The 24,186-nt window shown below is 42.4% G+C and overlaps 5 protein-coding genes, 2 long non-coding RNA genes and 1 other non-coding gene across 11 annotated transcripts; 2 read left to right on the top strand and 6 right to left on the bottom strand.

The window, feature by feature from the left end:
* Positions 1–279: 279 nt before the first annotated feature.
* On the top strand, positions 280–4,030 carry LOC140800459 (galactan beta-1,4-galactosyltransferase GALS1-like). Its single transcript, XM_073155265.1, has 2 exons — positions 280–2,068; positions 3,306–4,030. Exons 1-2 carry the CDS (start codon positions 708–710, stop codon positions 3,649–3,651), a joined length of 1,707 nt encoding a protein of 568 aa, XP_073011366.1. The 5' UTR covers positions 280–707; the 3' UTR covers positions 3,652–4,030.
* A 4,222-nt stretch (positions 4,031–8,252) lies between these two features.
* On the top strand, positions 8,253–9,143 carry LOC140800027 (uncharacterized). The gene is made up of 2 exons (XR_012111134.1): positions 8,253–8,295; positions 8,602–9,143. It is a non-coding gene; the product is annotated as an uncharacterized lncRNA (long non-coding RNA).
* A 1,011-nt stretch (positions 9,144–10,154) lies between these two features.
* LOC140800113 (uncharacterized) lies at positions 10,155–10,520 on the bottom strand. The gene has a single exon (XM_073154775.1). The coding sequence runs from the start codon at positions 10,518–10,520 to the stop codon at positions 10,155–10,157; it is 366 nt and encodes a 121-aa protein (XP_073010876.1).
* Positions 10,521–11,375: 855 nt separating this feature from the next.
* LOC140800112 (uncharacterized) lies at positions 11,376–12,807 on the bottom strand. Its single transcript, XM_073154774.1, has 2 exons — positions 12,725–12,807; positions 11,376–12,468 (listed from the first exon to the last, which is right to left on the bottom strand). Exons 1-2 carry the CDS (start codon positions 12,805–12,807, stop codon positions 11,376–11,378), a joined length of 1,176 nt encoding a protein of 391 aa, XP_073010875.1.
* Positions 12,808–15,066: 2,259 nt separating this feature from the next.
* On the bottom strand, positions 15,067–17,627 carry LOC140799909 (protein Iojap, chloroplastic). Its single transcript, XM_073154445.1, has 5 exons — positions 17,166–17,627; positions 16,961–17,090; positions 16,129–16,267; positions 15,932–16,020; positions 15,067–15,618 (listed from the first exon to the last, which is right to left on the bottom strand). Exons 1-5 carry the CDS (start codon positions 17,340–17,342, stop codon positions 15,497–15,499), a joined length of 657 nt encoding a protein of 218 aa, XP_073010546.1. The 5' UTR covers positions 17,343–17,627; the 3' UTR covers positions 15,067–15,496.
* A 331-nt stretch (positions 17,628–17,958) lies between these two features.
* LOC140799907 (uncharacterized protein At1g76660-like) lies at positions 17,959–23,026 on the bottom strand. Of its 4 annotated transcripts, none has more exons than XM_073154444.1 (4): positions 22,604–22,894; positions 22,359–22,500; positions 18,738–19,932; positions 17,959–18,408 (listed from the first exon to the last, which is right to left on the bottom strand). In XM_073154444.1, exons 2-4 carry the CDS (start codon positions 22,479–22,481, stop codon positions 18,197–18,199), a joined length of 1,530 nt encoding a protein of 509 aa, XP_073010545.1. In that variant the 5' UTR covers positions 22,482–22,500; positions 22,604–22,894; the 3' UTR covers positions 17,959–18,196. The 4 variants fall into 4 exon arrangements, with proteins under 4 accessions (XP_073010545.1, XP_073010543.1, XP_073010544.1 ...); XM_073154442.1 differs by having other exon boundaries at positions 18,738–19,935; positions 22,604–22,846; XM_073154443.1 differs by having other exon boundaries at positions 22,359–23,026.
* A 694-nt stretch (positions 23,027–23,720) lies between these two features.
* LOC140799778 (uncharacterized) lies at positions 23,721–24,173 on the bottom strand. Its single transcript, XR_012111071.1, has 2 exons — positions 24,034–24,173; positions 23,721–23,930 (listed from the first exon to the last, which is right to left on the bottom strand). It is a non-coding gene; the product is annotated as an uncharacterized lncRNA (long non-coding RNA).
* Positions 23,875–23,968, bottom strand: TRNAA-UGC (transfer RNA alanine (anticodon UGC)). The gene is made up of 2 exons: positions 23,932–23,968; positions 23,875–23,909 (listed from the first exon to the last, which is right to left on the bottom strand). It is a non-coding gene; the product is annotated as a tRNA-Ala (tRNA).
* Positions 24,174–24,186: the final 13 nt, after the last annotated feature.

Raw genomic sequence — 24,186 nt, 5'->3', positions numbered from 1 at the left:
CTTTGCTTTAGCACACACTTTGTTTGCCTTTTGTCTGTAGTCTTTAATCCACTTGCCAAGTAAATACTAAAGCAGGGGTTGGGGGTTCGATATATAGAATGTAAAAGTAGCAGTAGCCATCTAATCCATAGGCAAGAATAGATTAACGTTAACGACGACAATAAAAATAATGGCCTCTTGTCGCAACCCACACAGGCACAAGAAAAAGTTAAAAAAAAAAAAAAGAAGACGGGTAATGACCTCTGCTTTCTATAACATGGTGACTTGTGTCTGTTGCAGCGTACAGCGGTACAGGTGTAACAAGGAAGCAACGCAAAGAAAAGAAACAGAGGAGCAGGGTATGAGGAAAGGTTTATCTGGTTAGGCTTCTTCTCGTTCTCTATTTATTCCCTCAGGCAGGCTACAGTAGCTGAGAAAGAGGGAGAGAGACACACACACTGGGTTTCTTAAGTTCTTCTCCACAACAACATCAAAAGTATTCCTCTGGTATTTAGTACCAACTCTTCTCTCCATACACACTTTCCCCTTTCTTTCTTCTACCGACTTCTATCACCTTACCCTTCCCTGCAAGAATTAACCAGAGGACGAGGAGGGAGAAACAAACAAGAGAGGAGAGTAAGCCCTCATCCACTCTATCTCCATTTCAAGGTTACAAAGGACAGCGTGAGGTTAAAGAAAAAAGGGGAGAACATCTTTAGAAGGACAAGATGAAGCCCAGTATGAGGAAAGATTTTGGAGGAGGAACTGGAACTTCCCCTCCCCTTCCCATCTCCTGCTTTGATGTGAAACCCTTTCTTGCCAGCCTCGCAGTTCTGACTTTTGTGATGGCCATGTGGCAACTTCAGCCCTACGAATCCTTCCTCTCTTCTCGTTACTCCTCCTCCTGCTCCGTAGCCAATAATACTACCACTCCTCCCTCTACTCAAGTCCCAAAAGAGAGGATTTCTTCTTCTTCTTCTTCTTCTTCTTCTTCTTCTTCTTCTTCTTCTTCTTCTTCTCTATCCTACTCCTCCTCTTATGTTGACTCTTCGAATTCCACCATCACTGCGCCAACCAAAGTCCCACAGCATAACCTTTCTCTATCCTATCGTTCCTCTTCCGATTCCACCACCCATATCTCACCCCGAAAGCAGACGTTTTCCTCCTCCCCTGTTTCTCCTTCTAACACCACTTCGCCAACCAATGCAAGTACCCCCATTGCCACTCCATCAGACCTCAAGAGTCGGGTCTTTCGTGCATATGGCAGCGCTGCTGCTCTCTTCGTCCAGATGGGCGCCTACCGCGGCGGGCCAAGGACCTTCGCCATCGTTGGCCTTGCTTCCAAGCCCACCCACGTTTACGGAACACCTTACTTCAAATGCGAGTGGATGCCCAATTCCAATCCTTCCCAGCCCATCCGTACCAAGGCCTACAAGATCCTTCCTGATTGGGGCTACGGTCGCGTCTACACCGTCGTCGTCGTGAATTGCACATTCCCTTTCAATCCAAACGTCGACAATTCCGGCGGAAAGCTCCTCGTCCATGCCTACTACTCCACCTCCTCAAGGAGATACGAAAAGTTTGTAGCTTTGGAGGAGGCTCCAGGGTCTTATAAGGAATCCATCTATAGTCCACCATTCAAGTATGAGTATTTGTATTGTGGCTCCTCATTGTATGGCAATTTGAGTGCGAGCCGGATGCGAGAATGGATGGCCTACCATGCCCACTTCTTAGGACCAAATTCTCACTTTGTTTTCCATGACGCCGGTGGAGTTGGGTCGGCAGTCCGGGCCGTTCTCAAGCCGTGGGTTAAGGCGGGGTGGGTGACCATTCAGGATATCAGGGCACAAGCAGAGTATGATGGTTATTACTACAACCAGTTCCTGGTTGTCAATGACTGCTTGCAGCGGTATCGACATGCAGCGAATTGGACCTTCTTCTTTGATGTGGATGAGTACTTGTATTTGCCCAATGGGCAGACACTTCAGTCGGTGCTGAGGAAGCTCTCACCTTATACCCAGTTCACCATTGAACAGAGCCCAATGTCTAGCAAGCTCTGTGTGCTGGATCCCAATAAGGATTACTCGAAGTAAGTTCTAATCAAATTTTGCTTTTTTCACTGCAAGACATATATATATATATATATATATATATATATATATATATACATATGGTAAAGTTATTAGTTTGACATACATAGAAATGTTTTTCCTACTTTGGACATCCCAATTAGCTAACTAATATTTGGAATACACAGTTGAACTCTATTATGAACTGAGTCGAAAGAACAGGAGAGCTAGAGAATTTTCGGAACGCCATGGTTCTTTATTAATATTAGAAGAGAATTATAATTAAGATAGTTGATATCCTTTGAGTTGATAGATACACGTTGTTGGGCTTTATGTCTTTGGACTTAGGAAGCACTTTGTTGTCTTTTCAAGTTGCACAACTGATTTTGCTTCTCTCAACAGTCCAATTGCACCCAGCAAGACAAAAACACACACTCGAGTTTTATATATACCGGTTAAATAAGCTAAACTACCGAGATACACACGCTGAGGGGAATAACCCATATGAAATAGAGGACTAAAATAAAAGGGTCTGGTACGTACTACAAGGTCCAAATCAAATGGATTCGCTAGATACCCATGTGGGTGTCAAGGCCTCAATTGTAGGACTGGAGTATTTCTGGTCTCCCATTTAACTCTTTGCATTCAAGGAAGCTAACTGATCTAGTCTAAATTGGGTTTCTTTGCTTGTTCTAGTGTTATTTCTCCTAATTGTTTAGCTGACATTTTAGAGACTGAAACGATTATTAAGTTGGGTACTGTAAGGTTGTGCTTATGAAATATGATCGCTCTGTACTTGATTAGTTCTGTAAATAGTGAATAAGAGTGTTGGCTTGTTATGTGAATAATGAATAAAACCCCCAAAAGATCCATATGTGATGAGGTTTTGAGAATGTTGATTCTGTTTTGTGCTTTTCCCAAGGATTGTCTGCGGATGTGATAAGCATTTTAACATTGGAATGTACTTTGGATTCTGGTCTACAATTTAGGATCATAACTTGACACGCATTGCTTAGTACACCAGTTAGTTTAAAACTGGAACCTCAACAAGATTGATGCCCGACAAATATACTTAAGATCCGGCCTAATTGGTATGTGTGCGTTGTTGGTTGGGTTATCAAAATGTATCATAATTATGAAGGGGAAAGATATTTACTTTATTTTATATTGAATATATTTACTAAATCGTCTAAATGTATTGGTTGAACATCCCTCTGTTCATTTGGTGCTCAAAAGTTCTCTTCCATGGATGTCCAGGAAATGGGGGTTCGAGAAGCTGGTATTCCGAAACTCCATTACTGGAGTACGGCGAGATCGTAAATATGCCATTCAGGCTAGGAATGCATACGCCACTGGTGTCCACATGTCGCAGAATGTCATGGGAAGAACCACACACAAGACTGAAAGATTGATCAGATACTATCACTATCACAACTCTATTAATGTTTTGGGTGAGCCATGTCAAGAATTCGTGCCAATTACACCAAAAGGAAATAAGACATTGTTTGAGGGGATACCATATGTCTATGATGATAATATGAAACGTATCGCAGACGAGATCAAGCTTTTCGAGAAGAAAACTATTGGATCAACTCAAACATAGCAATCACATACCATATTATTTGATGCATTCAGACATTCTTTAGGAGGCCCAAGGCGCACACCTTGAAGTACTGGAACTTTCTTTCTTGGTCTCTGGTTCACTTTCCTGGTTGTTCATAATGGAAAATCCTGCGGACAGTAGTGGATGCGAGGAGTTAAAAGATGTGGAAGGGAAAAGGGATTCTAGAGCACCTCTGTGTAATCCTGCTACTTGATTATGTTTCCCAGCATTTCTTTTCAACTTTAGATAGAAATACTTCGTTGGTTTAGTGTTATAGTTCTGTCACATTCGTAAGCGCGTGCCCCTTCTTAGAAAACAGGATTGAAGTCTCAGGCAATATGAACGTGGCTTTACATCTCCAATGGAGGTGGAGTCTAAACATCGGTGCACTTTACTATTATTTGTCTTTTAGTTATTAAAGAACAAAATATTTATAATACTATACAATACATTCTACCTCTAATCTATGGCTGAGCGAGTGAAAAGCACACTGCCTAGTGATTAAACTAATAATAATACGTGCATGTATTGTCACGTCTTCTATTATCTTATTTACATCATGTTTATCAAGATAATATATGTCATAATTAAGCAAGGAGCCTATCATAAATAAAGCGATAAGTTATTAAGCATCAGTTGCTCATGCATATAAAAATAAGCAATAATGACGTAAAATTAATTATTATCATAATAATTACATTACTCGTAGGCTAATATAGGATCTAATTCATCTGAAATATCTTTAAAATATGACTAATTTTATTAAACGATCGGGCTCCTCCTGAGTCTTGAGATCCTCATCGCACGATAATAAGTCTATTTATAAAATAAAATAAATACATAAGAAATACGAACTTATAGAACTAACTATCTTATTGCATAATTAAGTTTGACTTTTTAGGTTCGGATAGATTTGACTTGGTCTTGTGTTTATTCTTCCCTATTTATAATATTATTTTATATTAATTAAATTGGGTCAATGATAGTAAAATTTAAATTATACTTAGCTACAATTGTCAAAAACATTAATACTAAATTATGAGAATTTATAAGTCAACCTCCCAATTTAGTTTATGTATTTTTCTAAATTTAGGGTAATCAAATCACGAAGGAAAAGCATAATTTCTGTGGGAAAAAATTAACTAAAAAAATTAATAGGAGAAATAAAAGTAAAAATAAAAATAGAAAAACTTCAAATGGGTCAAACTGTGGCCCACAAATTTGGCCTGAGTTAAGCCCATGGATAAATAGAGCCGTGGGCCTACTCACAGCCCACTAAGTTAAGGGAATAATTGGCTACGGGTGTAAATTGCGACCCACCTCGTAGGCCATTTAGAATGTTGGGTGGACTAGGCTAAAAGGCCCAGTCCACGTTTGGCTATGGATGTGAGCTGCAGTCGGCCCCATAAGCCACCCAGAGATTGGGTGGACTGGGTCCATCACTGGCTACGGGCGTGGGCTGTAGCCCACTTTGTAGCCCACCACAAGCTGGTGGGGGTTTGGTCTAAGCCCCACCTAGCTTTGCCTTCTTCCTAGAGAAGAAGATAGAGGGAGTAAGGGTAGTGCCGCCAATGATCACCGTCGTCGGCGGCCGAGCATCGTTTCCCCTAAGTCGACATGGTCGGCTTGGGCTAGCAGTAAGGTCCACCTATCGGTCGAGGTGGTTGACAGTGAGAAACAAGAGACTTTATGACCGATGGTCATAGAGGTTTCCACTTTGGGGGCAAAAAGGCTCCAAGCCCTCAATCTTGAGTACCCACCTCTTTTACGCAAAGAGGGGAGTTGACCAAGGCAAGCAAGCGAGGTCCACGGCAAGAGGTTGACGTAGTGGAACTTTCGGATTGGTGGGCTATCGACTCGAAGTAGTCGATCGACGAATAACTCCGGTGAAGACAAAAATAGTAAATCTATGATTTAACTATGATTTACTACACAAAAAATAAACTAACTATAAGGAGGGATATGAGACTAATCTACAGCTTGGATTGGGGGTTGGTTTGGTTCGCCAATGCTCTGGTGGCCCGCGACCCTCTCGTAATTGCCTACGAGAGATGGGGAAGAAGTGAGGGAAGGCATGTGCTTGGCGCGTGCGCTGCAGGTGGGGAAAGAGTGAGATTTTTATTTTTATATTTTTTAAAGAGGGTGATACACCAAATTAGTGGTATTCTTCTTGGATTTAGTGTGAGATGCATCCTTCATTCCTATCTAATACTGCATAAACCTGTGAACATTTTTCTTGCTGAAAATTTGGAAAGAGCTTACTTTTAGAATTTTTTACCTCAAGGCTCTAACCCTTTAAAGGATCTCACTCTCACAACTATGGGTGTAAACGAGCCGAGCCTTAGAATTGGGCTCAGGCTCAGCTTATCTCAACTTGAGCCAAGCCCGAGCTAGGCCAGATTGAGTCCGAGCCAAGCTCGAGCCTGAAATGAGTTTATTATCAAGCCTCATTCAAGCCGAGCCGGGTTGAGATGGACCAAGCCAAATTGGGCCAAAGTTGGGCACCGCGACAGCTTGAGGAAGACGAGGCAGCCGACAACTTGAGAAGGAGGAGAAGGCGGCCATCACCATGACATCACTGCTCTTCGGAACACCAATCTGGTCGCCTTCATCTCCTCCTCCTCCTACTCTTTTATCACCATTGTCACCTCGCTAATGAGCCGGTTCTAGAATGGATCCATCTCGGTGGGCGGATCGAGGAGCTCTCGCGTCCTCGTCGCTACTACCATGGCCCGATCGTGGCGCTGCCTTCGTCGTCGGAATCTCCCTTGAGCTTAGGAAAGAAGGACGAGGCAGATGGCATCGCGATAGCTTGAGGAGGATGAGCTCACGAGCACAAGTGCTGAATGAGGAAGAGGAGGCTGAGCTTGGTGAAGGACTGAAGGAGGACGAGGCAGCTGGCATAGCGGCAGCTTAAGGAGGACGAGCTCACGAGCACCGGTGCTGAAGGAGGAGTAGGCGGGCTAGGAATTTGAGAGATGTCAAATGTGGGATTTGGGACTAGGGTTTTGTAAGAACCCTTTTATACTGAGCCTATTGAGCTAAGCCTGAGCGAGCCAGCTCTAGCTCAAGCTCAACTCAATATTAATTTTAAGCTAGTTTCAAGAGCTCGGGCTCGGCTCAGCTCGGCTCGATTAGAGATGAGTCGAGCCCGAGCTGCTCGTTTATTTTGACAGCCCTACTCACAACCTCTCTGCCTCGTAATATAATTGGGTGACTACTCTTTCTTCTTAAAATAATAATAATAAAAAAATAAATAAATAAAAGAAGATACAAATATAGTTCTGTCACATTGCATCGAGTGTATTTGATGCACCTTTTTCTGATAAAGTGCGATAAAGGAGATCTCATAGTTTCTAATACCTTTATTTTTTATTTACATAATAGTGGTGTCATGTGAACAAAGTGGGCTCAATGATTCTGAGAGAGGTACTGTGGGGACCTCTGTTGCAATTGGAATAGCATATCTTGGTTTAATAAATATGTCTTATATTCCTTTGAAGTTTGAATGTGTGGTTGAAGCCTTAATGAAACCCATGAAGCTTATTCCTAATGGCGCACGGATAGGCCGAAAAGGGAGAAGCTGATGGAAATTGCTCCTATCTTATAAACAATACTAAAATATATTATGCCATACTAGATTGTACAATATCATACCATATTATACTACACTATATTATACCATATAATGCTATATTATACTGTTATGATATTTAATTATAGTACAGTATCTTATACAATACAATACAATACAATACAATACAATACTGTATTGTACTATACTACACAACACTTTTTTTTTTATTAAATGCTATATAACACTATAATATATAACATTCGGTGCTTTGAAAATGAGCAAATTCTTGAAGAGTTTTGTTTTAAAAACTCAAGGTATGTTTTAGATTACACTTTTTCCCATTTTTATGTTTCCATTACAAAATATCTATATTTTACTATTTTTTTTTTGACTAATTTGCTCTTGTCTTATTTTTTTGGAAGTTTCTTACAACTTTATTTTTTATTTAATAAAGTACAATGAAATGATATGACATATTTTCCATTCATAAATAAAAATATAAATTATTTTAGAAGGAAACTTTTATTTGATCACCAAGTTGGGGAAGTAGAGAAAGCTGAGGGTGAGCCGTGAGCTGTGAGGTGGTCCTCCGTCCTCCTCATCCCTCACGACCTAAATTATTTGATCACCAATTTGTATCTCATAACATCTACTTTTATGTCTACTTCTATGCTATTAAATATGCGAATTCTTATTTCCCCTTCCATGCTATTAATTATATAGCTACAACGCATTATAGAGGTTCATTGATTAATACTAGCTAGTTCAACCTTCTTGGATTGGAACAATATATTAAGTTTTAGCTTCTTAATTTGAGGATAAAAAAGAGAACCGTCATTAGTTAATTGTTTGAGCTCTCCAACAAGGAGACCTTAAAGCTAGTCATCACATGGCCGCTTACCAAAAGAAGAGGAGACAAAATTTCAAACACAAAACCCGCTCTCTGAGGACCGTCCTTTCCACAGTGTCATTGTCTATATAACATCACAGAGAGGAGAGAGAGAGAGAGAGAGAGAGAGAGAGAGAGAGAGAGAGAGAGAGTCACGGAGTGTTTAGCATGTCCTCATGTGGGAAATCTTCTCACGGCTTCTTCTCTTGTCTTTGGTTAATTACTCCAATTAAGTTCTCTGTCAGAGTGCCGGGAAATCTATTTCTTCTTCTCCTTTTTTGTTGTAGTTGTAGTAGTTGTTGTTGTTAATTTCTCGACAATTAATGGTGCATGTGACGTGTAAACATTTCCGGCCCATATATAAAGGAAGCCATGTACCCTAGTAGATAAAGCAAATTAATTAAGCCCATGTACCCTCTATTTAACTAGTACTTCTAGATCTTTTTAACTGGTATTATTTGTTAGCTCACTAATTAAGATATAGGATATCTATGGAGGCGGAGGATGGGCTGAAGACGAGGAGCTTCCGGTATGAGGACTACAACACCCGGAGGATGTTCTTGAGGAGCTACCCACTACAGTGGGAGTTGGAAGACGAGCGAGTCGAAGTAGAAGGAGATCAGAGGCAGAGCGAGGAGGTGGTGTTGTCCTCCTCCTCTTCCAACAACTCCAAGGCTTCCCTCAAGACAAGACTCGTCGCTGTCTTCAACTGGGGAGAGGGGAAGCTTCTGCTGCTGAGGAGGTTAAAGGGCAAGGTCGCCTTCTACCTCGTTACCTGTCACCCTTTGGGCTTCAAGTCCTCCAGCAACCGGCTCACCGCCTAGTCCAACTGCACTGCATGTCTTCTCCACCATCACCAACTATAGATTTTATCTTTTTTTCTTCCTCGATCGCCTGGTGTCAGACAAATCTCTCAGCTGTATTATCCACTGGGTTTGAAGCAAGATGTGGTTTTCAAATATTCAGAAAGCTCTGACGATAGATTAAATTCTGTTGTTGAGAAAAAAAAAGTTGTGTATTATGGTCCTCTATTAAGTATAAATTAAAAAGATGAAAAATAGGAAAAAGAGAAAACAAAACAAAAAGATATATAGTAAGTCTGTCATTTATTTTTCTTGTAGTGTACATCTGTAATTAAGTTCGGATGTACATGTTCATGATGATTCTCCCTACTATATATGAAGCTAGCGATGCCATTTCTTTATTATAATTATCTTTTATGGTTATATACTATAATTTATTAGAAGTGAATTTAAGCTTTTGGGACGGACTAGACTTGGGTTTTCCCCCTTCCTCTTTCCTATTATCTGGTTTGCTTTCTACCTTTCAGCATGCGCATCCTTTAAACCAACGACTTTGGTTAGTTATCTTGATTATCATGCACTTTATAAAATTTCAAAATTAAGACATGATTACGAGATTATATACAATAAGGAACGCGCATCCGCTATATTTTATCATTTTGTCCTTGCCTTGTTAGTGGAACAAGATATGAGCTCTCTTGTGTGATATATATATATATATATATATATATATATATATAAGTATATTATATGTATACATGTATGTATAATTAATGAATAGAAGAGCGCTAAGTTTACCAAACAAAAAGAGAAAATAGAAGAGGGCTAAGTGAATCCACCAAGGTTGGACCCTAATATTCCATTATTTTGAATTCGAGACACGTAGTTGTGGTATTATTTCTGAAATAACAAGAGGCAAATTAATCGTGAATATAAATACAAATAGTGCGCGCGTGGGCGTGCGTGGATCAAATCAGAATCAGAGAACATCATGATCTTGCGAGTTTTTTTTTGAATGAAAGAGCTGGAGTCAGCTATTTTTAATTGTCTCAGATGGAGAATTATCCATCTCGACCAAGGCGTACAATTTCGGTGGCATTGGGTCACCCGCTCGGATCATGCCGGTTTGGGTTGCACTGAAGCCCTGCTGCGCTGCCCAATCAGTAGCCCTGTTGCCTGTCCTACGTACATGGCTTATCGTGCACTTAGCCAACTTCACTAAGATGGCTTTACACTATCGTACAATACACTGGATTTGCCATGGGTAGGGACCCTCATCTCTCAGGATCTTCACCAGCTGTTCTGAATCCGATTCAACCTTCACAAATTGACCCGCGCTCAGCAAGCCCAAGCCCATTTTCATTGCCCAGGCCTCCGCGTGTAGTGATGACACTGCAGGAGTGGGCTCCCACCGAGCCATCACCATTCTTCCCATATCATCTTGGATGATAGCCCCGGCTCCCGCCTGGCACGCACCCATGTGGAACGCCCCATCAACGTTCAGCTTCACTCGCCCTCGCCGAGGCCGGCACCACCCGACCTTCTCCTGCGTCTCCTTCGCTGCTCCGTCGTTCCTAGCCGAGTTGTATTCCTCGGTCATGAGCTGAGCGCGTCTGGCCACCACTCTAGGTGAACCTCTCCGACTCGGTAACCCTACAGTAGTCCGCGAGCCATGCGCTCCTTAAGCAAACTGGATAGGACCTGTGACACCAATATGAACAGATACGGGGAAAGGGGGTCCCCCTATCGCAGCCCATAGTGGGGAGTTATCCACCGAGATGGTGAGCCGTTCACCAAGATGGCGTACCTCGGAGACTTGATGCAAGCATTGATCCACCGACACCATTTGCTTGGAAAACCCATGGCTTCCATCACCCCCAGAACTTCCTTCTAGCTAGCTCTATTGTAGGCTTTCTCCATGTCAAGCTTGAGCATCATCATCGGCTGCATATGCTTGGCACTGACCATCGAGTGTGCAATCTCCTGAGCCACCAAAACATTATCATAGATATTCTGACCTCTAATAAAGGCCGCCTGCTCTTGGTCCACTAGCTACGGCAGGAGTCCCCGCAGCCTACCGACCAGCACCTTGGCTATAACTTTATACGCCACATTGCATAGTGAGATCGGCCAGAAGTCTGTCACCGTGGCAGGCTTATCCACCTTCGGTATCAGGGTTATGTAGGTTTGCCCCCACTAATGAGGGAGGCTTTCATGCTGGAAGAAGTGCTTGACCGCATCGCACAGGTTGCCCCCACCTCCCGCCCGGTACAATGAGTAGATTTCCACCGGTATGCCATCCGGTCCTGGCGCCTTATCGAAGTAGGGCTTTCAGTATCTTGTTGTTGTCAACTGGTTCCAGCAAATTCGCTCGCTCACTCGCTGATATTTCAGGCAATTCCAGCTCTTCCGGCAAGGCCCATGCTTCATCGTTTGTTGGTCCCCACAACTCCTCCTAGTGGTCGAAGAGCCTCTTCTTTATCTCTCCTTGGTCCTGGATCCATTCCCCCTCCTTTGACATGAGGCGTTGGATTTTGTTTCTTCTACCTCTCAGCGTTGCAATAAGGTGGAAGAAATGGGTATTTCGATCCCCCTCTTGCACCCATTTTAGTCGCGACTGCTGCAACCATTTTAAGTTTATTTGTCTGCTCAGTGCTGCCTTCCTATTGTAGCAGCATCTCAGCTTGGTGAGGCCACCATTGTCCAGGACTCCCCCGGCGTTAAGTTCCTCTAGCTCCTTAATCTCCGATCTCACCGAGTGCAACTGGGTCTCTAAGCGCTCTAGAGCCGATCTGCACCAGACTTTGAGTTGACGTTGCATGGTCGCCATTTTGTGTGTGAAGCCGTGCATGGGGTTCCCATGCACATCACCCCGCCACACTTCCTCTATGATGCGTCTGCAGCCATCATAATCTGTCCAGTACATTTCAAATCGGAAAGGACGCCTTCTATTCTCCACCTCAGTCGGCACCATGACTAGTAGTGGTGCATGGTCCAAAGCAGATCGGTCCAGGTGCACCACACGGCTCCTAGGGTACCTCCGCACCCAGTCCGGATTCGCTAGTGCTCGGTCTAATCTGACCCAGACCCTCTTGTCCCCGCGTTGGTTGTTGCACCAGGTGAACGACAATCTTTCAAACCCTAGATCGCAAACCCCGACATCCTCTACAAATTTTGCGAATGCAGAGGCTTTTGGGCCAAGCATAACCCGGACACAGCTTCTTTTCTCGTCCGTGGAGAGTATCGCATTGAAGTCTCCAGCGACTACCCACGGCAGACCTAGGTACCCTAGGCCAACCAGTTCTTCCCACAGTAGCATCTGCTGCTCCTGCTGGTTACTAGCATATACTGCAGTCATCAGCCAGGTCTCGCCTTCCATTAAAGAGACCACCATGTGCGCCGAGTATCGCGACACCGCCACCACATCTACGTAACCAAAAGCAGTCTGCCACAGCATTATCAGTCTTCCTAATGCTCCTTCGGCCGGAATGGAAAGGAGGAATAGCTCCGTCCCAACGCCTGTGCAACCACCTTCACTTTCTCCCAGTCTACATGGGTTTCCAATAGAAAAACAAAATCCAGTCTGTGTTCTTTGTTCAGATCACGACATATGTTGAGTACCTCCTTCTTCAGGGCTCCTTGGCAATTCCAAAAAAATGGCTTTAAACATTAGATATGATATAGGATTATGCCATTCTGCCGTGCTTCGTGGCTGATCTCTCTTGATCCCCTCTGTCTGTCTCCACCATCTCCATGGTCTGTGCTCTAAGGCCATTACTATCCTCAATGCATACCAACGCCCACCGGTTCTCATTCGGCCCTTCCAGGTCCATTGGCACTTGATCATTCTCTAGTGGGTTTGTCAGCGCCTCTTTAAGATTCCTCATAGCTTTATTATGCCCTTCTAATGGTTCACTCTTCTCCGTAGGTGGCCTCGTTCCGGTAGCCGCAACGCCATCCTTGCAGATCCCCTCTCGATATCTTTGTGTTTTACCTCCAGTTGTTCTTTTCGTGTTGCCAGGAAGGTAGGTTTCCTACTTCGTTCAGACCCCGTCCCAAGCCTGATAACAATCCCGTTGATGTTGACATAATCCCGGTCCTGCGCCACCTTCTTTTCGTTGTAGGCCAAATCCGTCAATCCATCTTGATCAGATGGGACAGGTTCGTTCAGCACCTGACACACCTTCCCCTCAGCTTGCACCTTCTTCCCTTTATCCCCCTTGCTCGGTTTCAGACCGGTTAGCTAAAGGGTTCCATCAAGAGTCGCATCCACCACCCGAACTCCTTTTGTGCTACTTGTCGGGTGATCCAGGCTCTGTTTGGTTTCCTCGACCTTCTCTTTCCCTTTAGCTGACGCCCCTCTATCAATATAGAGGCTCGAGCTCCCCTTCAGTTGGCCGATCTTCCTGACCTAGCCTGTAGGCCTAGGTAACGTGTGGTTTCGTTCTGCCAGGTTCACCTTCCCAGTGCACCCCCTGCTCGGAGGCTCCATACTGTTCCAATGCTGGTTTCTATTTGTGTGCAAGCGGAGCTTACTGGTCTCTGGTACCTCTTCCCTAGACCAATATTTTCCTCTCTCGAGCTTTGACTCTCTCTCCTGCTCCATTGGGGCCCGCGCCTCCGCGGCCTGCTTCGCTTGTGGTTGCGCCACCTTTCGCCGTCGTCTCCTCATCGTGCACCACGACCCGTAGGTCGTGTCTTGTTCCATCATCGAAGGCTGCCTAATCCCCTCCTCAGTCCGTGCCTGTCCACTCTCAACTTCTGAGGTTCCCTAACTCCTTATTTCTTCCTTCTTATGCTCACAGCCTGCTGCCCGGTGTCCAATTCTACCGCAGAGATAGCAGAATACTAGTATGTTTTCGTCGACCACTCTGAGGTCCACGTGATCTTCATTCAGTTCGAGCCATACCGCCTTCTTTAGTGGCTTCTGGAGGTCTATCTCCACACACACCCTAGCAAACCTGCTCCTAGTGTGATCTAGCATCGTCTCGTCCACCCTCAGCGGCTTTCCAAAGTATTCCGCCACCGGGACCAACGCTTCCAGCTCCCAGTACTCCTGAGGCAGATTGTGAAGTTGAATCCAAACCGGAGCAGAAGTAAATGCTTCCGCTGTAGGCCTGAAATTGTTCCTCCAGGGAATGAGGCTGAGCACTCTTCCTTGTATGGTCCACGGGTCTTTCGTGAGAACATGTACCATATCATCCTCCTTCTCAAACCTGAACAGATAATAGCCGCCAAACATGTCCGAGGCCGCAAACTTATCTATTCCATTCCATAATCTGATCAGCGTGCATTTGAGTATATCCAATGGAATACTTCTTCCTAAGAATTCTCCAATGTGCAGTCTGAGAGGATCTTGCGAGTTGTTTGAGCATCCTTTCGAGGCTGTTGGGCTGGGCGGGCGTGAAGGAAACCAGCTTCAACTTCAAGAAGTCCTCCTTTGAATTGCATGAATGCGACTTTACACAACAACAATAAAGACTTTCTTACTAAGCGGGCTGGGGAAGGGGATAAATTAGGAAGCCCCATTTCTGCAATGAGATCTCTATTTTACGCATGAATGAATTAATAGGAAGGTTTAGAGATACCCCTTTGAATTGCGGAATAAGATCAACCGACATCAGAATATATATTTAGTTAATCCTTTGATGAATTCTGACAAAGTTTACGAACGCTAGCTCAACGCATCTGTGAACGATAAGTCGGCCTAACAAGGACTTTGGGTCATTCAAGTACCTTGGTATTAACTACTCAAATAGGACAACTTAAGTTGATTCCTTCTTTGCAATATAAGATATACTCGATTAATTTCTTGATGACCTTACATGGCAGATTGGCAGGTCAACGCTAACTATGTTAATGTACAGAAATCATATAACTTCTTGGAAGCCTCTTGTATCTCACCCCTCACATAAGCTGATAAGCACGGGCGAGACTTCCCTAGGTTGTTTCCTAAAATGAAAGACCATTGCTAGCTCTTTTCTTCCATTAGATTCTTACGCTCAGTACAGGGGATGATGTCATATTTTATCTCATCTTCCACGCGAGCAACTTTCGTTTCTCAATTCGATTCGTCCATTGAGGTTCTGATGCTGCAATCTACTTTGAGTAGTTTGGTCTGTCTAATGTTAATTAATATTAATGAATATTTTGAAGCATGTCTTGCAGAACGTTTTATGTAAGAAACATCCAGATACACAAGCTAGAATTATCCGTGATTATGAATCCAACTAAAATTGATCCATCCATAAACGAGCTCTCCTTTGACATGCCTGTCTTCTAGATTGCAAGAAAATCTTTGACAAAATGCATCCTCCAAAAGGACTTCGAATCCCCAGCCCTGCACACACACACTATTCTTCCATTTGCAGGATCTTCAGCAAGGATGAAAAACCAACAGCAGCGAGATGCCTCTCTCTGGTCTTGTACTGAACTCGACATAAGCATCGACCATTTCAGGACACAAAGGAAACAAAAAGATGCAGTGTATTCTTAGTTAAGCTAATTGTTCAGCATCAGCATCTTCTTTTCTTTCTGTTGACAGACTTCATGCCTTCAGAAGTCATGTAAATTAACTCAGTTGCGGAATGGAGATTGAGTATCAAATGGAAGTTCAATAGGTGTGGCATTGCCATAGAATTCTTCCAAGTTGTAGAAAGCTCGCTGTTGTGGTAAGAATATATGCACAACTACATCACCTGCAGAAGAAAGTACTATAAGTTCTATGATTGGGAGGGAAAGGAGAATCTTAAACCTAAGAGGGAAGACATATGTCGTGAACAATAAGAGACACACATCAGCAATTGTTTGTACCGAACAAAAGTGTTGAGGGGATACACTGTCTGAAACAGTCAATTTGAGATAGCCTAACTTGGATGGTAAATAAATTAGATCTGTACACCGCATATACTAACCTTCTCAATGCAGTTTTACAGAAATCCCATTGTTGATAGAAATTAAGTAAAGTAGACAAATTAAGACAGCAAATGATGAGATAAATGGAAGACTTGCCAAAGTCCAATAATGTCCATGAGTTCGGCTTTGTATCACCAGCTGCAATTTTGTTGAACTGCTTCTCAGCTGTGTCTCTTATTTTGGATCTACAGTTTGATTAAAACAAAATTAAACAAGCTTATGCTAATATCTTCATAGTTTGTGTAGAATTTAATTTAACAATGTCAAATGAGACTTTTAAAATAAGTAAATACCCAATAGCATCAATCTGAGGGCGAGAAAAGGCAGTGACAATGATAAAGAACCGAGTCCAATAAACCAGAGGCTTCACAAAGAGCACTCGGATATCAGCAGCTTTTACCTCATTGGCAACTTTAGCTAATGCCACAGCAACTACATAAGCACAATAACCAGCATGAGTTACAGCACTGTCTCAATAGTCAAGACAAAATGACGTCCTAGGTGAAAATTAAATAGGAAACTTTCAGAGAGAGCTAGTAGAATAAAAGTAATATAGTCATTGGTTTGTACATATTAAGTTAATTTTACTTAAATAACATTCTTCTACAACTGCCAGAATGTATTACAAAATGCATCTATTTTCACATATGTGTTCTTACTCTTGGAGATCGAAATTAATCAAATATCCAAGACGTAGGCTGCAGTAGATCAATCATATGTGCAAAGTCAAGATAAGGCTTAAAACTCCACCTCAAAATCACGTGAATAAAGTGGAGCATATGCAAAGAGTTAATTTAGTTATGAAGCACAACATTAACAACAACAACACCAATAATAATAGTAATAATAATAATAACAATGCCCTAGGTCGCATGTTCTATTCTCTCAAGCATAAGATTCCTTAATATAAATTGACATTGCCAGTCTCCAGTTGGATAGTCCGAGACACACAGAGTGAGATTTCTACAATTGTCATGGGGCATGTTCTATTCTCTCAAGCATAAGATTCCTTAATATAAATTGACATTGCCAGACTCCAGTTGGATAGTCCGAGACACATAGGGTGAGATTTCTACAATTGTCATGGAAGAAGGATCGAAATAGAAGATGAGTGCGTGGTCTTACAGGACAAGCTATCTGCGTCGTCGTCAGCCTCTGCAGCTGGGGGTTTTCGATCACCACTTCGGTAAACCACCTTCCCATATTTCTTGAACAATTCATCGAACATTTCATCTGTGTCTCCGTCATTCACGTCCTGCGACAAATGAAACGATACCAAATCACCAAAAGGCACAAGGGTATGAATGAATGCAGAGGAAAAAAAACTCACATGGTCAATCCTTCTCTGACAAAGCAAGAAGGGGGGTTGAGGAGAGCGGGTTTTGAAGAGAAGCTCTTGAGCGCGGCGAGAGCACCGCCTTGGACTCAGGAAGGCTCTTTTCTGGGACTTCGCGTGGAGTTGGCCTGATGAACAAGGCACAAACGCCGCCGCTGCTAAGGCCCGCATCTTGGAGGGAGGGAGGGAGAGGGGGAGAGAGAGTGATAGAGAAAAGCCGAGAGGAGGAAGAAGTTTAGAGCCGTGAAGATAAGGTATTTGTTATCCCTTTGCTTTGTCGTTTTATCTTTTGTAAAAACTTACATTCCGACCTCCAAATCAAGGGTCCCACAACAAAATGGTGATGTTGTGAGAGCAATCTACCAGTTAACCTTTTCCTTGGAACTTGTCCAACGATAGGGAGGATGGCAGTGGGCCTCCCTCGCCGACGACTTCGCCACCAACTGCTTTGGTGCTTGAATACATATGAAATTCACAAGGAAGATAGAAAAGATGGCGCTGACATATTGTAATCACTTAACCATTTAATAATATGCCTAAGAATAATGCTATTATGCTAGGCTCTCTCTCTCTCTCATAAAAGAAAAAGAAAAAGAAATAAAAAAAAATAACAGCTCTGAAATCTAGTGTTGCAAAGCATGGTATAAAGAATCAACATTCCATCATACAATGGAATTGCTGCAATCGAACAAATACTGGCTCATGTATGAGAGAGACGAACCTTGTCCCTACTGAAATCGTTACTATGTATCCCAGCAGAGCCATGGGTGTACAAGCTACCAACCAGTTAATGCAGCAACGTAAGTTTTCATTGCTGATAGCAAGTTTTTGTCAATGATTACATAACTAAAATAATTTAAATAGACTTCATATTAGATCATCAAAGTTTCCAGGCACTACCCTAAATTAGAGACCTCGAATAGTACAAGCAACAGTGAGATTGATTCTAAAGCACATCCCGGACAAGTTCCTACAACAGATTAGAAATATAAAACCTTTCTGCAGATTAGTACATCAGACCACCGCTAAGGCAGCGAGTTCTGCCAAGTCAGGACAACGTTTCCTTCTCTTAAACTTCTTGCTCTTCTATAATCGATCTCTGCATCTGAGCATGATTGGCGAGAGCGAACTCTCTGAGACCCCGACCTCTTCAGAGATGTTTTCCCCTTGACTTTTATGAAAGGGTGGCCATCTTCTAAACGACTAATGACCTCAGACTTGCAGTTTATTTTAGGACCTGTGACATTTGGACAGACATCATACATAAGTCAGATTGAGAGCAGAAACTCCTTGGTATCTTGCAGCACTGAAGAGGCATGACACAAGCAACATCATATTCTTCACAGTTTGTCAAATAAAGACAATCTGGTGATACTTGTCCATTTGAAAACAATAGAAGTAGCTAAAATGAAAGTATAGGAAGACAAACAATCTGCATGAAATCATGATTGGAGAGCATAACAAGAAAAAAGTTGAACATCGAATATAGCAATAAAACTTTCTTTTGCTTCATAATGCATAATATTTCAGTAAGTAGAGCAACAGTAGATATATGTTATGATTTACCTGCAAATGAGTTGCTGCAATCCAGTACTCTACTCTGAACTCCATTCACCAGCTGATTTGTTCTTCCAGTATCATGCATATCTAATAATGTTCTCTCCACCTTTTGACCTTCATTGGCCAACTCAGCTATTGGGTACTGCTCTGTATATAATTTACCATTTGAAAAGGGAGAAATAGTAAAAGACTCATCTAGTGCATCAGAGATCTCAACATAGTTTTGCGTAGTGATGATTTCATCTGCACTAAATCCAAATGATGCTCTGTAGGCTTCAATCTCCTCAGCATCTTGTTTACTGTTCTTGTTATGCCTGTTTCCGCCAGCGGAGTAGACATCTGCCTCCCTGGAAATGCTTAGTCGCCCTCCACTGTATGGAAACGACTGCTGAGCCTGATCCAAATAAAATTGCGCAGATGTTGCAGGGCAAAAGAAACTGGTCCCTGGTGCCAACATGAAGTTTCTGGAGGTAGTCGAATCAAGTCCAAATAGCTGGGATGATGAATTCCTATAATATGGAGAGTCATGTGCAGATAAAGAGGTATTCCACTGTGAGGGGATCTCCTGCTCAGTATAAGGTGAAGAAAGACCAGTCCTAGGAGTTGCTGAAGCAGGTGATATGAGGCTACTAGAGGGACTTCCAGGATAAAGTGGATAAGTTGCCTGAAGATCGCTCCCAACAGAATAATTTGATGACAGGAAAGGCATGCCATTGTCTTTACCAGCACTTTTAAGATCCACAGAAGAGGAAAGGAACCGTGCAAAAGGCACATCAGGGGATGAGGGAGTAGTGAGATGGGCAAGTTCAGGTGGAGGGGTAAGTGGAGCAGTAGAAGGCTCTGTAGTGAAAGTTGAAAATACAGGAGGTGAGACCAGTTGAGTTTCATGAGCATATGGCCCCGTTGCAAATATTGTTGATGATGGCCCACCAGGGGAATTTGCAGAGATTGACAGAAAACAACTAGGAGACTGGGCAGTTGAAGGGAGGGCAGAGTTTGTAAAAGATGCTGGTGAGGAAGGTGGAGCAAGAAGAGATAAATTTAGAGATGCACTTTGGTTAGAGACACCAGCAGACTGAGGTCCATTTCCACGACTAGTTGATGCATTTCCATCTGGAATACGTGATGCTGGAACAATACGCTTCCCTCCTTTTTGTGATCCAAAGCAGGACAGTCCACCAAAGCAACCTGCCCATCTACTCTGCTGGCCCAACAGAGAAACACATGTTAGTATGCAAGAATTCTAGACCCATCTTCATTCCTACTGCAGATCAGCTTCAACTAGCAGAAGTAAAGAGCAGTGGGAGAAAACAGGATACTCATAACATATATATACATATATATAGTGACATTTTGCAGGAACCTAATAAATTGAGGTGAAGGTAAGGATGAATTAGAAAAAAAAGACAAGTCTTCTAGATAGTCCAGATTGCTTTTCCTCGAGAATCTGTATAAGAGACAGCAGTTAACGTGATTTCTACATACTAAAGATGAGATTAAAGGACATGTTAGCACATGACACGTGCAATATAAATTCTATTGACAAATGAAGTCATACAGTGCAACTGAAAAATCTATTAGAAACAATATCATAATTGTCAAGACTTCCAAATATATCTTGCGCGATTTTCTTCCGAAAGCAATACCAGAATCTTCCTTTGAGTACTTGGCCACTTCATTTATCAAGCATCAAAACTTTGTTAAAAGTATATGCAGATCAGTGACTATTGAAACTGAAAGTGTCTACCATGAGCATAATCTGAGACATGGAAAAGTGATAGATAACATAAAATATGTGCTTTATATTTCTACTGTCTCTGTTGCAGACTTGAGGCCACTTTCTATGCTTGAAAGAAATTGATGCAGTAGGTTCTACATTTATAATGGGAGGGTAAAATAGAATGACAAGATGGAAATTGCAAACAAACAATGTAGCAAAAACATATTGAAAAGGAAGGCGAACCAAATTGAACCATTATGGTTCATGTAAAGCATGAAAAGCCTTATCTCAAGGGTGTCATAGACATTTCTCTCTCAAAAATATAATCCTTGATAAGATTGAAACTGTACCTACAAATCCTGTGAGTATGACAGTGATAAACAATTTAGCAATTTTCTCCTCATTCATAGCTAGCAAGAGAAAGGCTAACTGAAGTTTGGCCTATTTATCTCATCTAATATGGAATTGGAATGTACAACCTTCTGCTCCTGTAAAAAAGTCCTAGCGCTGCATGTGCATGTGCACACAGCCTACAGTTCAGCTGTTATATCCTTCTTTAACCTTTCATTTTTCACATAGAAAGGGAAATTATGGAAAGACCGTGCATTTTTTCGCCACAAGACACTGTGTATGCAGCTCTATGGATTTGCAATTTTTGCATGTGTTTGTGGGCACTTTCTTATGCTCTGTGAGGTGCAGCTTCCTAGTCCATTGAACATCTCACAAAAATAATGCTGCAATAGTTCGCTACTGCCTTCTGAGCGAATTTCAACATATCAATCTGCTAGTGGCTCAAAATGGAAATAATAAAATAGGACTGATATGAAACTTTTTGAATTTGGATGGATGACAACTTTACCAAAGACACAGACAAGAATAGGGAATCAAACTCAAGGCTGATGCATTATGCACAATAACATTACACGAAATGGGACATAAAGAGAGGCTAATAAAGGTACTAGACTACTAGGAGCCCAAATCTAACTGTTAGGGTGTGGGTGCAAGAATAAGCGAAGACAACCTGTAAAGGGAGCATAGTTAAGCAGAGCGCAGGAACAATTAAAATACATATATATAGCAAGTAATTTAGCACTGCACCAAGTCAACAACTGGGGCTAAACATTGAAGAATGTAATGTGGGCATGTCAGCAATACAAGATAGAGAAAAAGAATTTGAAACAGAAAGAGAAAGAGGATAAAGCAAGGTTTTACTTCGTATGAGCAACTAAAATAACCAATCATAAAACTATCTATAGTTAAAGAACAAGGCTTCGGTTTCCACGTCTGCATCAGAAGATGTGAAATGATATCCAATATAGGCTCTAATTGATACAGCAACTCCTTTTAGATCTCTCGATCAAAACTGCATCTTGTGAAAGCAGCACAGAGGCAAAAGAAGCGTGCATAACACTAAGGCAACATCGGTAGCAAATAGTAAAAGCTGCCTTAGAAGACTCAAGAAAAAGAACACACACAAAGAAGAAATTATCAACAATTATAGAGGAAAAAGGGGACTTGTCCATAGATCAAAAGAAGGTGTGGAAAACCCCAAATTAGCACGATAAGAGGAAAACTAGGAAACAAATTATCAGCATTTATAAACAGATATTGTTATTTGATGCAAATCCAAGCAACGTCGACCCCTCATTCTTAGAAATCCACAAGAATCATCCTTACTTTAACTATTGAGGAATCATCAATCAAACAAAAACAGCGAAAAAGTTGAAGCTCTGAAACCTAGATCTACAAGGATTTGGAACAAAAAACAGAACAAATTAGTCCCCTCCTCCGAACAGACATGCAGATAAGTCGATCCACGGTGAAAAGAAGAGCTCAGATCACACTTTCACGAGCAGGTACAAAAAGATCCTTAGCTAGGAAAATATTAATGGATCAGGAGAGAGTACCCTCTCACGAGGCTGGGGCTGGTGCTGGTGCTGGTGTTGGAATCTGGTGTCTGCTGAGCCAATGGCGGCGGTGATGGACGCCCCGCCGACCCTACTGCTGCCACCTCCGGCATTCTCAGCCATGCTTCTCTCTCCTCACATTCTCCAGAAGCCCAGATGAGATGAAATGAGATGAGATCAGATGGATCTCTGCGATTGAGAAGGCAAAGGAGGACTTAGGGCCCACAAAGTAACCAAGCTATTACCTATGCATTGGTACTGCGGTCTCTAAAAGGCCAGAGCTCGTAGCGCTGCAACTGTAGACCAAATCTGGAACTGGAAGCACAGAGGGAGGGAGAGAAGAGACAGAGAGGCGTGTAAAGAAAGAGAAGTAGTGGGTTTGGAGAATTTAGAAGAAAGAAAGAAGGTAAGGTATGTATCCTTCTCCTGCTCTCTTTGGAGTCCGTAACGCTCTCTGGGTCTCTCTCTCTCTCTCTCTCTCTCTCTCTTACGAGTTACGAGTTACGAGTTACAACTTACACATACAGGAGGGGGGCAGGCAGGCTGCTGTTTCCTGCTCTCCTTTTTCATCCTTTACCACACACACACACACACACACACACACACACACACACACACACACACACACACACACTCTCTCTCTCTCTCTCTCTCTCTCTCTCTCTCTCTCTCTCTCTCTCTCTCTCTCTCTCTCTCTCTCTCTGTATTTATTTATTAATTGTTTTCCCTCCTCCTCTGCCCCTCTCCCTATTGGTTTTGCGAAAGCCAAAAGGACGCTAAACTGGGAAGGGACTTGGGTTACAGAATTAGACTTGATGGGGGTTCGGACTCTCCGATTACTAACAAGATCTCACCACCGCCCTCGAATACGAACAAAATTTCTATATAATCCCCAAGATGTCCATCATCTTGTTTAATATTCTAAAGTTTTGTTTAAAATTTTTGACCATCTTGTTTCACTTTGATTGGATGCGATATGTGGGTTGTTTCTCTCTTTTGTAATTCCTACGTCCTCAAGCATCCCTTCCTTGCTGTCTGACATCGGAGGGATTAATTCCCTAAAAGTCCGTTGTGCTTTCACTAATTACGGGACAGCGTCTTAAATTTTGGTTTTAATCGCGACTTAGCTTGTTATCTTTGGTTCGTATGCTTGAGACCGAGGGTCCCCATACCTTATTATGTGCTCGACTGCTGAGATCAGACGGGGCTTTAGTTGGATCTCGATAGTAATAGAGAGAGAACAGATCCCCATTCTATGCTCTGATGTTTGAGCTCCTCTAATTGGCTAATGGATGAAAGAGTTAACCTGATAAGGTAAAGGATAGGTCCTTTTTTTCCCTTTTTCCGTTCAACAAATCAATGTACGTGAACCTACCATAACCATTCACACAATCAGCACTAGTTGGACTACAACATTTTGACAGATGTGCCTCTCAATTGGGCCATAAGACATTAAGAATTGAAATATAAAGCCAGTTTACAAAATTGCAGTCTACATATAGAAGAATATGCACGAGCCGACCTGCCGGATTTGAACCGGCGACCATGGATTTGGCACAGGCTATTACCCCCCTGCAAATCCAGCACTCTTCCAACTGAGCTAAGGTCGGTTGATGCATGCCAAAGTGAAAATTAAAAAAATATTTGCAGTACCCGAAGTATTAAATTGCACTACCTAATTATTGCCCTTCATCTACATGAATTGCCTCCAGGCTCTAGCTAATGTGTGCTGCCTGCCAACGTGCTTCTCTTACCTGAAATCCATTTTGTTTCTCAAGGTAACTCCCTCTTCTTTCGACTATTAAACGCCCATTTCTACAACTTTAAA

Source organism: Typha latifolia, chromosome 13 (genome assembly GCF_019914945.1).
Source record: "Typha latifolia isolate L0001 chromosome 13, TyphaL0001v2, whole genome shotgun sequence".
Classification (NCBI taxonomy): Eukaryota; Viridiplantae; Streptophyta; class Magnoliopsida; order Poales; family Typhaceae; genus Typha; species Typha latifolia.
Note: the sequence above shows the minus strand (reverse complement) of the source record. Positions and strands in the feature narration are given on the sequence as shown.

Bases quoted from the DNA above. Each gene is read 5' to 3' on its own strand.
- LOC140800459 (XM_073155265.1), top strand. From the start codon at position 708: ATGAAGCCCAGTATGAGGAAAGATTTTGGAGGAGGAACTGGAACTTCC. The intron at 2,069-3,305 runs GTAAGTTCTAAT...ATGGATGTCCAG, and splicing joins CCCAATAAGGATTACTCGAA to GAAATGGGGGTTCGAGAAGC.
- LOC140800113 (XM_073154775.1), bottom strand. From the start codon at position 10,520: ATGACCGAGGAATACAACTCGGCTAGGAACGACGGAGCAGCGAAGGAG.
- LOC140800112 (XM_073154774.1), bottom strand. From the start codon at position 12,807: ATGAGGAATCTTAAAGAGGCGCTGACAAACCCACTAGAGAATGATCAA. The intron at 12,469-12,724 runs GTGGGCGTTGGT...AAACCCATGTAG, and splicing joins GAAGGGCCGAATGAGAACCG to ACTGGGAGAAAGTGAAGGTG.
- LOC140799909 (XM_073154445.1), bottom strand. From the start codon at position 17,342: ATGCGGGCCTTAGCAGCGGCGGCGTTTGTGCCTTGTTCATCAGGCCAA. The intron at 17,091-17,165 runs GTGAGTTTTTTT...CATTTGTCGCAG, and splicing joins GTCAGAGAAGGATTGACCAT to GACGTGAATGACGGAGACAC. The intron at 15,619-15,931 runs GCAAGTCTTCCA...TTTCTTCTGCAG, and splicing joins ATGGACATTATTGGACTTTG to GTGATGTAGTTGTGCATATA.
- LOC140799907 (XM_073154441.1), bottom strand. From the start codon at position 22,481: ATGGCTGAGAATGCCGGAGGTGGCAGCAGTAGGGTCGGCGGGGCGTCC. The intron at 19,936-22,358 runs GTACTCTCTCCT...CTGTTGGGCCAG, and splicing joins AGCCCCAGCCTCGTGAGAGG to CAGAGTAGATGGGCAGGTTG. The intron at 18,409-18,737 runs GTAAATCATAAC...CAAATGTCACAG, and splicing joins TTGCAGCAACTCATTTGCAG to GTCCTAAAATAAACTGCAAG.